This window comes from Neoarius graeffei, chromosome 24 (genome assembly GCF_027579695.1).
Source record: "Neoarius graeffei isolate fNeoGra1 chromosome 24, fNeoGra1.pri, whole genome shotgun sequence".
In the NCBI taxonomy this organism is placed as follows: Eukaryota; Metazoa; Chordata; class Actinopteri; order Siluriformes; family Ariidae; genus Neoarius; species Neoarius graeffei.
The window spans coordinates 18,046,019-18,061,900 of NC_083592.1; the positions used below are offsets into that span (position 1 = coordinate 18,046,019).

General features: G+C 38.8%; 1 protein-coding gene across 8 annotated transcripts in view; it reads right to left on the reverse strand.

Annotated features, from left to right (window-relative positions):
• Window positions 1–15,882, reverse strand: part of ebf2 (EBF transcription factor 2) — a 44,851-nt gene that overhangs the window by 16,809 nt on the left and 12,160 nt on the right. For 7 of the 8 annotated variants that reach the window (XM_060907654.1, XM_060907653.1, XM_060907648.1 and 4 more), the window contains exon 6: window positions 15,519–15,587. The exons of the other annotated variant lie outside the window; for it this stretch is intronic. In XM_060907654.1, the coding sequence (XP_060763637.1) occupies window positions 15,519–15,587 (69 nt within the window). The remainder of the gene's footprint in view (window positions 1–15,518; window positions 15,588–15,882) is intronic. 8 annotated transcript variants of the gene reach the window in all.

Genomic DNA, 15,882 nt, shown 5'->3' on the forward strand with positions numbered 1-15,882 from the left:
GAGGGTTCTAAAATGACAAACTGCTCCTTTAAGTTTCTTCATCTCCTGGAATGTTAGTCCTACACAAATTTTTTAGTTGGACAAAATACATTCATGCCACTCTTCTCATCCTCATCCACTTGATCAACTTTTCACCCCTAAAAGAGTCAGCAGCACCCAGCTGTGAACAGCTAAAATTAAGCACGATGGCCACGCACACATTAGCATGCATTAGTCACTTCCCCCTCCCTGCCCACTTAGCATGCAAATCTCCCAGGCTCAGTGCCTCGCACCTTCTGCCATGCAGCCATTTGCTGCATTATAATTAGAGCTATCTTGCATAATTAATTAGGCCTCCCAAACATCCCTGTATTGCAACACAACATCCCCCACCCACCCAATCTCAGCTGTTCTGCAAGGGAAAGTTTAATATCAACAATGTTTGTTGTGGTTTGTTGTGATATTTAGATTTAACAGACGGAGAGGTGGGGAGTCGTAATGGTAGGCATTGATGAATGTGTGTTAATTAGTAATTACAAACATTAAGTTTAAAACAAAAATTATGAAATAATTCTGTATTAAATCATTGTTTAATATTTATATTTCTGTATTAATAGCACTGAAATCAGGAGAATGTTAATGATTCTTTTTAAACCCCCCTTTTATATAAAAGCGCAGTGTTGCAGAAGTGAAAGCATTGGCCCCATTCCGAGCTGCAGATGTCACTGGGTGTATTAATCTATAATGTCAGGCAACGGTCAATTCCCTTTGCATCTCTAGGAACACTTGTTAGGAAACAAAAGGTATGGTTGAGTCTTAAGCCAGGGGATCAGTTTCCACAGTGCCTCAGAGGGAGTCCCTGGTCAGGCCTCTGAATGGCCTTTGTGTGCATCTGCCTCACTTCTCAAGACCAAACACGACACTCTCAGCATGAAGCTGCCTTCTAAGAGTGACAACTTGCTTAATGTAGAAAAAAAAATTGGCACAATGCACTATTAACAATACAGTCCATAATGCAGAAGTATCTAAACTTAGCTGTGGCATGTACAGTTTGTGTGCAGGAGTCCATTTAACTCTGAATCAGTGAAAATATGCTAAATTAAAATTATAGCTGCCAAAGTTATTACCTTAGGCTGAAAATGTAATATAGAGGAAATAATTTATTAAGATGGAAGCATAAAATGTTATTAGACTTTACAACTTTATCATTTAGTAAGTGTTACAATAAATTAGATTAGCAAATGTAAACCAGTTAAGTAAAGGCTGATTATGTATTACAAGTCATGTATTAACAATGTTAGGATAATATATGATTAAAAAGTTTGATTAAACTGTGATAATGAAGGATAATAGATGTTCTTAAGGTTCCATTAGCAGGAGTATGAACTATAGAAAAATGGTGGAAAAACATAAAGAAAGAGAATAACAGAAAAGAAGAGTTGTGTTGGTGTTTTAGATTTAGGATAATCACTCATCAAAATCTCTCTCCTTCACCTAAACCATCCACCCTCCCTAGAAAAACAAAACAGTGTCATGACATGGAGGGAATCGGGGGGGGGATTAGGAAACCAGATGTGAGGCATTAAAAATATTGACATGCTGAAAGCTTCTCCAGCACCACTGATACACAGGGAACTGAAAGTCACAGACACATACACATATGTTCATAAGCAAGCGTGACTGCATACTCCAGCATTAATCAGAATTTGTGAAAATCCATTAACTTGAAATTCATCTTAATCTTCAGATGTATGGATATTCTATCAGATCAATCATTTACAAACTTTACAAACATTAAATACCTTTGAATGACTAGGACAAACAGATACTAACTGTACTGCACATCAACACATATGCAGTAAAAACAGGCATCGCTCTGTGCCTTAACGTATGTTCAGCTTCCATTACAGGCTATTGGGACTGAGTTCATGTAGCAATAATAAACATTTAGAAGTGTTTCAGTTTTTCAGTATTTTTTTTTTTTTGCATGTGAATATACCATACGTAGTTCTGTATATAATCACATTTTTATGGATGAGTCCAAAAGAGTGGGATGACTTTCTTTATTGCCTCAAACAGGGGAAAGTTGTAGGTGAGTGCAGTGTGTGCTGGGGCGAGGAGGGGGTGTTTGAAGAGTTAGTCATAAATACTCTGGATCTCAGAGTCCCATGGCAGACCAAGGCTAGACTGGTCATGGGGGTTAACACCCTGTGCAGGTGACCTCTGACCCCGCTAACAGGGTGCATAGAGCAGAACGACTAAAGCGATACCCCCGTCACCACATACCACACCAGGACCTTTCACACCCGGCTCCATGAGTAAATGATATGAAAACAGCGCCAGGCTTTTTCCAGGGCTCTCACCTTTCCATGTCAGATCCCATCTCCTTGTAAAACACCTAAATTAAGGCGCTTTTTTTTGTCAAACAAACACTGTAGATGACGAATCCTGAAGTTGCCTGATTTCTTCTATTTGAGAAAAAAATTGCCTTGTTATTAGGATCGGTCTGTATGAGTCTATCAACATTACATAACACTTCAGCGTGAGGTTTTTCTACTTAAGTACATTTTTAAACTGATTTATGGGACCTTATGACCACTTCATTTGCACACAAAACTTCCAAATGTCCACACTGAGATCTTTGCAGAGAGATCTCTAGTAGTGACACTCCAGACAGGTGGTGGACTGGCATCTATGAGTCAACTACTAAAATAATTGAGCTTCTGGATTCTTAGATTGATCTTGGAATAATAGCAGATATTTTATTCCTTTTCAGAGGGAGTTACATACCTTGCAAAGATTGAAGGAGTGGAATGTAAAATGGCCATTGGCTATCAGTTCACCATGCAGGGCTAGATATGGGGTTCACTGAGGATATCTAGGAAGGTTGAGTCAGGGGGTAAATATTTAACCAAATACATATGCAACTCAACATTATTTTTATATTTACTAACTAACTAGATTATATTTTGCAGTGATTAGGAAAAGTAAATTAATAGACAGCAAGCATTCATTAATAAAGTATGGTGTGGTATGTGGCAAAGTAAATAGAGAAATAAAATGCTTCTAGTGTTATGACTTTAAAAAATTACAGGTTTACTCTAAGTTTTACTCTAACTTCATTCATCTCATAAAAATATAGAACCTACACTTTCCCAAGCATCACTAGGACTGCAATTTGAATCTAATGTTGTGGTTACATGAACCAATTTTTTTTTTCACTGTGCACACTGACAGGATGTTTGGTGACAAAAGGAGACTGCATACCAAGAAAAGCACTTGATACTTGACAATGGCACTTTATGGCTTGTGGTTCAGGGGCTCTAGCAAAGCTTGGTGGCATGATTAATTTTGTCAGGATATTAGGATATTTCAACCCAAAACCTGGTTGCCTCTGCCAAGAGTTTCAGACATTGCCATAGATGCAAAGATAATGCCATAGATTGCCATAGATAATGCCATAGATGCATTATCTTTCAACAAGATAATGTGTTAAATATATGTCCAAATCAATGCAGAAGTGATTAAGAAACACAAAATTGATGCCTCTGGATTGAATACTACTGAAAACCTGTAGTATGAATTGAAGAAGGATGTCCATATGCACAAACAAGAATTTAATGAACTTTAAAATATGACAGGAATGGATCCAGATTTCTCTAGAAGTATCTCTAACTTTGTTAGGCATTACATGAAGAGATTCAGTGTTGTTGAGCCTCTGTGTTTGAAAATATGTTTAAATAAGACTATGCTCCTATGTTTGAGCTCAGAATATCACTTAATATATGTGTTATTCTTTTTATACATTAATTTTGGTCATTTTCATGAAGGGTCTCATTCATTCTGGAGAGTATTTTATATGAGATTTTTAACATGAAATAATATGCACATATTACTCACATCATACCACAGCCACATTCATACTTATTTCATAATTTTATTGTTAAGTAAACTTGCCAAAATCTCCAAGCTCTTAAGAGAAGTAACACACACGTGCATCACAGTGAATGAGATACACTTTCAGCTCTGTAGGGGAACAAAACCTGGACTATCTCTGAGAATAAGTGAGCAGCAGGCAGGAGAAAAGAGAGAAGAGATGTCTGCTTAATTAGCCAGTAATGATAGGATCTGACAAACAACATCTGTTTCCAGATAGAGTAGGGAGAGAGAGAGAGAGAGAGAGAGAGAGAGAGAGAGAGAGAGAGAGAGACTTGAGGATGAAATAGTTACTAAACTGAAAGTGTCATCACAGCAAAAAATCTTGATGGAAGGTGTGCAAGGAGAAGAGGGCAAGGGAGAGAGAAGGAAAGATGGGAAATGACAATACAACTGGAAGAAAAAACAGATCAGGTTGAAAATGATGCAGACAGATAAACAGAACAACAGACAGATGAAGGAGGGGTGGTCAGGTTGAGCAGAAAGAAGGTGGCGGGGGAATGTGTGAAGATATGGGGTAAGGAATCATTCAAAGGTCCAAGGCACTGTAATTTACTGTCCATAACTAATCCATAGCAAATGTGAAGGGATGCAGACAGGAGAGAAGAAGGAAAGGGGAGGCATGGAGCAAGGGAGGGAATGAGGTGGAGGGAGGGAAGCGAGACACTGGCGGAGCTCACAGCAGGCCTGCTGAGAAGCTGTCAGCGGGCCCATCAACCCTGCCCTCCATCCTGACAGATTCATCACACACACACACACACACACACACACACACACACACACACACACACACACACCGACAAGCACACACATTCTTTTTCCCTAATAGTTTGATCTCACTCCAGGGATTCTCAGATGTGCTAAATGGTGATATGATATGACGTGAATTGAGCCACAGTGCAACATGATTCAAAAATACATAAACTGGGAGTAAAAAAAAAGGATAAATTATGTTATTAGTGCACAGGCTAAATCTGGATGAAATCTCCAGATTACTATCCAGCAGACACATAAACAAACAAAGCAGTGGGGCCAAGCCAGCACCAGGAAGCACCATTAAATCATTAGTGAAATTTAAGACAGTCTAGCACCACTCTCCACACAAACACACATACATATAAAAACACATAAACTTAACTAACGGACTACTCAAGTTTCAAAACAGGATCTTCCATAGAAAATCTCAGAATTCCTAATGTTAACTACACACAAACACTGTTCTGTACTGACCTTTCACTCTATTCTTCAGATATACTCACTGTTACCGTAATCAGCAAACATAATAAATGGTGATGGCAAATAATAGCATATAATTACATAAAATAAACATTGTCCTAATCTGTGTTTGTCTCACAGATCTGTGTGTAATGAAGAAGACCTTCAGTGAGACTGCAAATGCATCTTTGCTCAGTTCACTCTACACACTGTGAAACTTATTAAATGTGTTTGTTCAAATGATTAACAATAATCTGATGATTATTACTCAATGATATATGACTAAATTATCATAGCTTGGTATATTGGGTCATTAACCCAAAGCAATCAATAGTTAATAGTGATAGGAAAACAATATATTTTCATTTGTATATACTTCTGTTCTAGGCTTTAACATTTTAACTAAACAAATTAGGTGAGTAAATTTAACACTTGACTTCCACACATATCTGCTGTCAGCGTGTTATGCTTCCAAGAAAACGTCGTGCAACAACATGATTTCTTAACTGCATTTGTGTATAAATTTACAACACAGTACAACACAGAATAGTGGGGCAGCATAGCTAACCTATTGTGCATTTTGTGATACAAGCACCAAATTTGGCACAAATGTACATTGACATATGGCGAACATTTTCAGATATTGAGCCACTCGGAATTCTCTCTTCGTGTCCGCCATATTGGAATTCAAAATGGCCGCCATTTGAAATCTACATTTGCGCTTATCTGACCTAAACTTCACTTCCCTGTTGTTTCCATTCTGTGGACTGTTACATGAAGAATAGATATTTTTATATTCCAATTAAATTTAAGGTAATACTAGCACTGTGTTTGCCATCCAGACTGGTCCTATTGCAAGAGGATAGTGATGACCACATCAGTGGATTTTATACTTTTCCTCATTAAATAATATTTGGTGCAGGTGATGACCTGCACCAAATACCTGCACCAAATACCTGCACCAAATACCTCATTAAGTAAAATGAGATGTGTTGGAATCCCAGCACAGACACTGGAATGAAATGGCTGCCGTACACAGAGATGCTGATTTAAGAAAATATTTAAGTGGTCTCTTATTTCTTTTTTTTCCAGAGCTGTATGTCATGTCTCTACACAAAATAGCCCATATTATTGAGAAATGGATTGATCAGTATAGTTTGCAAAATTATTTACAAATAAAAAAATTAATTTGTCAACTATTCACCCTCCATTGGTGTAAAACCCCTAAATTAGTTATGGTTAAATCAGCTGAAAGTTTCCAGAAACTATGAGGTGATTTCCATTCTAAAGACAGTGATTTGATTGTAGAAAGCTCCAGGGTTTATTAGAGAGCATACTTAAGCAAACAGCATCATGAAAACCAATAACCTATGAAAACACATGCAGGACAAGGTTCTGAAAAAGTGTCAATTAGGGTTTGGTTATTAAAAAAATATCCCAAACTTGGAGCACCCACAGAGCAATATTAAATCCATCATTTTAAAAAAAAGGAAAGAATTTGGTACAATCATGAGGAAGTCATCCACCAAAAGTCAGTGACTGAGTAAGTAACCAAGAGGCAGAGGATGGAATAGATGCTCATTCTTGTTCATCAGCATTATCTAGTTGTTCCAGTTAAACTTTCAGGAACACACACCTTCTCCTGCTTGACAATGCAGTCACCTTCACCCTTCCATCCATCCATCCATCCATCCATTATCTGTAGCCACTTATCCTCTCCAACAGGGTCACAGGCAAGCTGGAGCCTATCCCAGCTGACTACGGGTGAAAGGCAGGGTACACCCTGGACAAGTTGCCAGGTCATCACAGGGCTGACACATAGACACAGACAACCATTCACACTCACATTCACACCTACGGTCAATTTAGAGTCACCAGTTAGCCTAACCTGCATGCCTTTGGGGGAAACTGGAGCACCCAGAGGAAACCCATGTAGACATGAGGAGAACATGCAAACTCCACACAGAAAGGCCCCCGTCGGCCTCTGGCCTTGAACCCAGGACCTTCTTGCTGTGAGGCGACAGTGCTAACCACTACACCACCGTGCTGCCCGTCACCTTCACCTACTTTAGGATAATTAGCCTATTGCTTAACTGTTGGAACTCCTTCGGGTTCCATATCAAACCTAGAACAACACAGAATCTAATCAATAACTCAAACTTGTCAAAACAATTTTTACTTCACAGACTTTGAGTAAAATGTTGTCTTGTCAAAAATACATGATGATGAATATTCATCTCTCATGAATTAAGTGGAGTACTGTAATAAAGTATGTCATTTTGAAAAATGGATACCAGCAAATATTGTCATGTACTATAAAAATATTTGACCCAGAGGTAATCGCACATGTAGAATTCAAGTGGCGGCCATTTTGAAATCCAATATGTTGGCTAATTTATAAAGATACACAATGCAGATTGTAACCATCGGATTCCTTTCCTCCCAAAACATACATTTGGACACCAGAATCGAGTCAATAGCAGCATTAGACCCAAAGATAATCGAAAATGTAGACTTCAAACAACGGCCATTTTGAAATCCAATATGGCGGCTCATTGGTACAAAATATGCGATGCAGATTGTTCCTATTGGATTCCTTGCCCCCCAAAACATACATTTAGACACCAGAATCGAGTAAATAGCAGCATTAGACCCAAAGATAATCGAAAACGTAGATTTCAAATGGCGGCCATTTTGAATTCCAATATGGCGGACATGAAGGGAGAATTCCGAGTGGCTCAATATCTGAAAATGTTCGCCATATATCAATGTACATTTGTGCCAAATTTGATGCTTGTATCACAAAATGCACAATCCTTTTGAATATTCGAGCTAAACCACCCCACTAGAAGTAATTTACAATATTACTTCCATGACTTGCAGCATGAAAGTGCATGAATTCTGTTTTAGGTAAATCAAAGAACACTAGCGCAGATAAAAGACTAAAAGGATAACAGACGGTATTTCAGACATCTAAGAAATTCAGGAAAAGAGGAGCAGCTTTCCTCATAAATCTGTGTAAATCCAGTGAATTGCACATGCTTTTTACTGCAGCTAAGTATTGCTCATTAGATCAGGTTGCTAAGGATCACTGGGGTGGACACTATAACAAAAGTGTCACAAACTTGTCACTTATTATGTTCAAAACCACAAAACTGGCAGTAAAGAGAAGGTATAATTACTACAGATAAACACAAACATACAAACAGAAGGAAAAGGGATAAACCCTCAGCCATCCATATGTTTCCTTGTCTCTTGGTTTTTAAGAGTACTAGGCACATTTGATATCCAGAACTTAATGCTCTCTTGTTCTTGCTGTCAAATTCTCAAGGGAGCAGATGTCCTCTCCAGTGTGTATGCACATCTGTGCATTCTCTCTCTCTCTGTATACTTATGAGTATGTAGCAGTGATAAGGTTTATATGATGTATGCAACAATGTACAGTGGTGCTTGAAAGTTTGTGAACCCTTTAGAAATGTCTATATTTCTGCATAAATATGACCTAAAACATCATCAGATTTTCACACAAGTCCTAAAAGTAGATAAAAAGAACCCAGTTAAACAAATGAGACAAAAATATTATACTTGGTCATTTATTTATTGAGGAAAATGATCTGATATTACATATCTGTGAGTGGCAAAAGTATGTGAACCTCAAGGATTAGCATTTAAAGGTGAAATTAGAGTCAGGTATTTTCAATCAGTGGGATGACAATCAGGTGTGAGTGGGCACCCTGTTTTATTTAAAGAACAGGGATCTATCAAAGTCTGATCTTCACAACACATATTTGGGGAAGTGTATCATGGCACGAACAAAGGAGATTTCTGAGGACCTCAGAAAAAGCGTTGTTGATGCTCATCAGGCTGGAAAAGGTTACAAAACCATCTCTAAAGAGTTTGGACTCCACCAATCCACAGTCAGACAAATTGTGTACAAATGGAGGAAATTCAAGACCATTGTTACCCTCCCCAGGAGTGGTCGACCAACAAAGATCACTCCAAGATCAAGGCGTGTAATAGTCGGCGAGGTCATAAAGGACCCCAAAGTAACTTCTAAGCAACTGAAGGCCTCTCTCACATTGGCTAATGTTAATGTTCATGAGTCCACCATCAGGAGAACACTGAACAACAATGGTGTGCATGGCAGGGTTGCAAGGAGAAAGCCACTGTTCTCCAAAAAGAACATTGTTGCTCATCTGCAGTTTGCTAAAGATCACGTGGACAAGCCAGAAGGCTATTGGAAAAATGTTTTGTGGACAGATGAGACCAAAATAGAACTTTTCAGTTTAAATGAGAAGTGTTATGTTTGGAGAAAGGAAAACACTGCGTTCCAGCATAAGACCCTTATCCCATCTGTGAAACATAGTGGTGGTAGTATCATGGTTTGGGCCTGTTTTGCTGCATCTGGGCCAGGACAGCTTTCCATCATCGATGGAACAATGAATTCTGAATTATACCAGCAAATTCTAAAGGAAAATGTCAGGACATCTGTCCATGAACTGAATCTCAAGAGAAGGTGGGTCATGTAGCAAGACAACGACCCTTAGCACACAAGTTGTTCTACCAAAGAATGGTTAAAGAAGAATAAAGTTAATGTCTTGGAATGGCCAAGTCAAAGTCCTGACCTTAATCCAATCGAAATGTTGTGGAAGGACCTGAAGCGAGCAATTCATGTGAGGAGACCCACAAACATCCCAGAGTTGAAGCTGTTCTGTATGGAGGAATGGGCTAAAATTCTTCCAAGCTGGTGTGCAGGACTGATCAACAGTTGCCGGAAAAGTTTAGTTGCAGTTATTGCTGCACAAGAGGGTCACACTAGATACTGAAAGCAAAGGTTCACATACTTTTGCCACTCACAGATATGTAATATTGGATCACTTTCCTCAATAAATAAATGACCAAGTATAATATTTTTGCCTCATTTGTTTAACTGGGTTCTCTTTATCTACTTTTAGGACTTGTGTGAAAATCTGATGATGTTTTAGGCCATATTTATGCAGAAAAATAGAATATTCTAAAGGGTTCACAAACTTTCAAGCACCACTGTACATGCAGTATATGATGTAAGAAAATGTTTGAGTGGAAAGGGGGCATTTATTTGTATAATAAATTTCTGAGGCCACCTCATAAATTTCTTCGACCACCTCATAATGCATGAAGTATGAGATTGAAGCAGGACAGCTCTGTTTTAGGAATGCATTTGATTATAACTAGAGAACACCAGTGCAGAGGAAGGACTATAGGACTGGAAGAAGACTAAAAATCTTACAGGTGTCTCACAAATATGGGAAAAAATGAAGCAGAGAGAATGTGACCTCTAACATCAGTTGCTATTTCTATTAATCATCCAATTGCTTAATGTGCTTTTTTTTTAAATGTTTTTTATGGTTTTCTCTCAGGGATTCATTAGGAAAGGAGAGTAAACTAACCCTACAACAAGAACACCCTCACTATTTTGTCTAACGTTCATCTAATTGCGTCCATTTCATTTTCAAAAGGGTTTGGTATAGCAAAGCAGGTCCACAATGCTATAAACAGCTATACAGAAGCATTCAATATCACCACAGCCTGTGATAAAAAGTAGCAGTTACTGATATGTGAAATTAAAAGTTGGCAAGTTTGCTCCCAAATGGGGCAACAAAAAAGTGTTTACGCAATCAACCAGAGGTCACTAGTTTGAATCCCAATGTTTCCACAGCTGTCTGTGGCCTGTGCACTTAGGAAGGGAGGGGTGGTATACTCTCTCTGCCCTGTCAATTACAGCAACACTAATGCCGCTTTTCCACTACAAACGCAGCTGAGTCGGGCTGAGCCGTGCCGTGCTGAGTCGAGCTGAGCGGGGCTGTTGGAGTTGCATTTCGACTACAACCGCGCTGAACTGTGCTGGCTGGAAGTGGGTGGACACATTGGGTGGAGTTAGCGAAAGTGGGTGGACGTCACGTGATGTCGTTAAGCAGCGCAAACAGTGACATCAGTGAGCTTTTAAGCGGTAGTCTCACGACCCGAATAGTAAACAATAAACATGGACATGGAGTCGTTAGTGTTGCTGGTCTTGGTGCTGTGGCTTGTTGTCACCGATAACGCCAACAGATACTGGCAAGAGCGTATAGATGAGGCGAGGCGCATAAGGCTTCAGAAATTCTCGTAATTCGTAATTATTCTTCTTCCGGGTTTACGGTGTTTACAGATCCCAGCATGCTCGCGGGGCGTGTGTGGGCATGTGAGGACACTCCTCCTCACCAATCAGTGCACAGGGGAGTGTCTGCTCACGCCCCCAGCCTCACTCGGCTCGCTTTGGCTCGCTTCAGCCCCACTCCAAAACTGTGCGAGTTTTAGGGGCTAAGCAGGGCTGAAGCGAGCCGAGTCATGCTGTTTTTTGGTAGTCGAAACGCAAGCCGTGTCGGGCTGAAGTGAGCTGAAGCAAGCTGAAGTGAGCTGAAAAAGGGTAGTGGAAAAGGGCCATAAGCAATCATGGGCGTTTGTGAGATCATGCATACGGAGGTGGGCAGATAGTGCTTTCCTCTGAGTGTGTTACACTGCCCTGTGACATTACATGGGGCAGTAGTAGTTCAAAAAGTTGCAGTCAGTTGTTGTGTGGTGGGGAGAGCTGTCTCGTGGGTGGGAATTGTCTATGAGTAAATTAGGGAGAAAACCAGGGGGAATAAAAAAAAAAAACATGAGAAGGCTAGTAGATTATCAGCAGTCAAAGCACGTAGATGTTCCAGATTTTCATGAATCCATGTTCTACAAATTTGGGATAGGACGCACGCACGCACACACACACACACACACACACACACACACACACACACACACACATATATGTGTATATGTATGTATGTATGTAGTTGGTGTGGTAAAAATTACATAGTACATAAAGTCTTGAGAGAAACAGGACATTTTAGACAAAAGTCCTTTGTCATCTATTCAACCAAAGTGTTTCTGAGATTGTAGGACATTCAGAAGACAGAAAACATCACAGAGATCTCAGAAATATGTAAAATGGGAAGTAGAGGTGAGAGGTGAACTCTGACATCGTATGTATGTATGTATGTATGTATGTATGTATGTATGTATGTATGTATGTATGTATGTATGGTTTGCATTTATACTACACATTGTTTATATTATTAAGAGCACAGACCTGTCCCATATCTGGTCTGTTTAAATATTTTACACATTACACATGTTTTACATTAGTCTATACATGCTTCAGAGTCCTTCACCTGGGTGTTCTCATAGATAATGTAAAACAGGCAGACCCATATGTACTGTAAGCCCTTGTGTCGGACCCTTGTAAAACCATCTGTTTCATAGTTGGGGGGATGGTAGGCTGATATTGATGTGACTAGGGTTTTTATATTGATTCTTCTGTTTTCTTGGAGCACAAGCTTGTTAAGGGAGACCCTACCGGAAAGCACAATCAATTAGATATATATTGCTGGGCATTGATCCTTCTCACCCTCACTCTCCTTAAGCTTCACCATGGTTACCCCATTGTTTTTTCACATTCATATATTGATTTTGGTGTGGCACTGACCTGCTAATCCTCAATCCCTTACCAAGACTGTAGATCAACTGGTCAAAAAGACACTTCATAGAAAATAGCAATCATAATATTAGTAATACAAAATTACTTATGTATTTTTCCTTAGCTTTGCCTGTTACCCTATTAAGCATCAAAGCTGGAAAATTATCCATGGGTAATATTACCTGATTAAAACCACATCTATTAGGATATTTAGTTTCACAGTTCATATAGCTGTCAGTTACGAATAATAGCTCATATGCATGTTATAATACCAAACTTACATACTGTATATTACCATGCAAAAGTCTTAGGCACCCTATTTTTTTCATAGAAACTTTGTTATAGATTTCTATTATATGACTTCTACATTATCAAGTCAGTACAAAAACATTTTAGAGCTCCAAACATTCATTTTCCAGCAAAAATTAAATGTTACAGGAAAAAAAATGTTTGCATCTGAGAAGCATATTGCATAAGAGACCACTTTTCAATTTAAAAAAGAAAACATAAAGAAGGATACTGGGTTTTGCTGCAAAATTAAGAAGCAAGTGTGACAAAGTGACCAGAAGAACTGTGGCTTGTTGTGTAAGATGCTCAGTAAAACCTACAGCTCATTTCCTTATAAAACTGCACTAATTGTCTGACACCAGATATTGATGTTGTTTCATTTATTATGGCTTACCGCTGTTTATAGTAAGATTTGTTTGTTTTTTTAATGTTGAAACATTTCATTTCATTATTTTTAAGCCATTTTGGTCTACAGCATTTCTTTACATGTGCCTAAGACTAAGCTAAGCATTAACACAAGGATGTGCTTGAACTGACAAGACATGCCAGGTAAACAAGCCAATAAGGATATGAAGTGGGAAACATGAAGTGGGAAAATGTTGGATCAGGATCTCAATAAACCTCTCTATGAAATTATGATATAATTAAACAAAATATGTCTATAAACAGTGTTAATAAAAACAACTCCTGAACTTGCTGTGTGCATGCTGCAGTTAATTACCACAAAAAAACACAACAAGTTGCCATAAACTCATTCCATTTTGTTCTTAAGGTCCACTTTATCATCAGCCATACCAGCGCTAGTTAATCAGTAGGACAAGCATCAGATGTGTGGGTCATAAAGTGGCAAAAGGCATGCCGCCTCAGGGATCAGATGGGATCTCTTCTCTCTCCTTTCACTAATAACTGGATTAGTAGAGTAAGGGGTGAATAACAGATTGTGAAGGGGGGAGGAGAATAAAAGACAAGGCAGGGTCCAAATAATATGGAGACAGATTAAAAAAGGGGGGTTGGGGTGACTTGGCAGGGGGGTTGGGGCTGGTGTGGTAGGTGGCACACTGGGGATCCCGATTCCAGTGTGCATTGAGAGGTGCCCTGATGAGGCTTACTAATTATGACAATATTACTTTAGAATAATGTGGGGAGGTGGAAGTGTTGGGTGAGGCTCTGTGTGTGTGTGTGTGTGTGTGTGTGTGTGTGTGTGTGTGTGTGTGTGTGTGTGTGTGTAAGAGAAACAAAAATATTCACAACAAAAAAATCTCCAATTAATGAAAACTGTCCTGTGATGATAGTGGAACTTTTATGTCATAAAATTGAATGTTTCAAATTTAAAAATAAAATGTTTTTACAGAAGTAAATATTTATATGTAAAAACTGCTTATATAAAAACAGTCTAGGAAACGTAAAATGATTGAATGAGCACACAGGTAAGCATACCATACTAAATATGACTTTGCAGAAGAGAGTGGTGTTAGACTCTTCCATGTCTGATACGCTGATGGAATAATAGGATGAGTTTGGGAATGATGATTACAAGACTGTGTAATACAAGCAACCAAAAGATGGTACCTCAAACAGCATGGTTTTAGTGCCACAAAACCTTGATTAGCCTAATGAGTTGACCTGCCAATGAGACACTGCCCCTGAGAAGTGATTGGCTATCAACTATAGCACCAGGTCTACTGGGGTCACTGGAGCACAACACTGCTACATTAACAGCCTATGAAGACCAAAATACTCAACTGAGTCCTTCAATTTATGGAGCCCCTGAGTAAAGTATGGCTTTTTTAAAAGGTTAAGGCATGGAAAGACGACAGAGTGAACGATGGAGGGGGGTCAAAAAGAATCTTTCTGTAAAGGAGAAAAACAGATGCCATACTCAGGAATTCTAGAAAAATCCATAAAAATAACAGCTCTGAGAAAGTTTGAATAGCTCCATTGAGACATTGTGAATAACGTAGACTCAGAAAGAAAGAAAGAAAGAAAGAAAGAAAGAAAGAAAGAAAGAAAGAAAGAAAGAACTACAAAAACACACAGTAAGAGAGAAAGACAATGGTTGTACTAAGATATAAACTGGCAAATTAGAAAACCACTCCATATGCTGGGAGGCATAGGATGAGGGCTAAGCAACCATGAAAAAAAAAACAGTAGCGTTGTTATGAAGCTGAGATTTAAAATAGGAAAAAGTAAATAATCACTATAATGGCATTTTAATAGAACCAAACACAAACTGTCCAACAGAGTCATTTACATTATATTTCACAAGCATGAGTACTAAATATGAGATAAAATTTGCTTTAAATCTTTCTTCAAGTGAGTGTATGTGTGTTTGAGAAAGAGAACTGTGTAAACCAATAAAAGTTCAAGTGCAAAGAAAGACAAAAACAGTGACAAAGTTGGTTTGTTCTATTTCCTTCAGGAGTGTTTCCTCACTGTTAGTATGCAGCACAACTGAGTGCCAATCATGACTGGTTTTAATGGACCAGAAACTCTTACTGGGTCAAGAACTCTTATGAACCTCTTGTGTACTACTACAGTGTGATGACAAGTGCAGTTTTATAGTTCTTACCTGTCAATGATGACCGGGTCTGATGGGGTCTCATTACGATTTCCACAGCTTTTTTTCTCACAGCAGCGACTATGTATAGAAGAAAAACAGACACACATTTTCAGATGAGTAGCCAGTTTTTTATAACCATTCCCTGACTTATGAAGGTTACCACACTTCTTCCTCATTTGGTTTGTGTGTTCTCTTAACTTTCCCATGTTGATGAATGACTAAGGGAATTTGGCCTCTGTGTCACCTCATATTTGTACCGCAGTTGATCAGGAAGTCCTGGGTAACAGCTTGAAAGTTCCTCCACACTCCAATCAACTCAAACGTATAATTTAAATGGGAAACATGCTTCAGGTACATTGTTGTCACGCTCCAA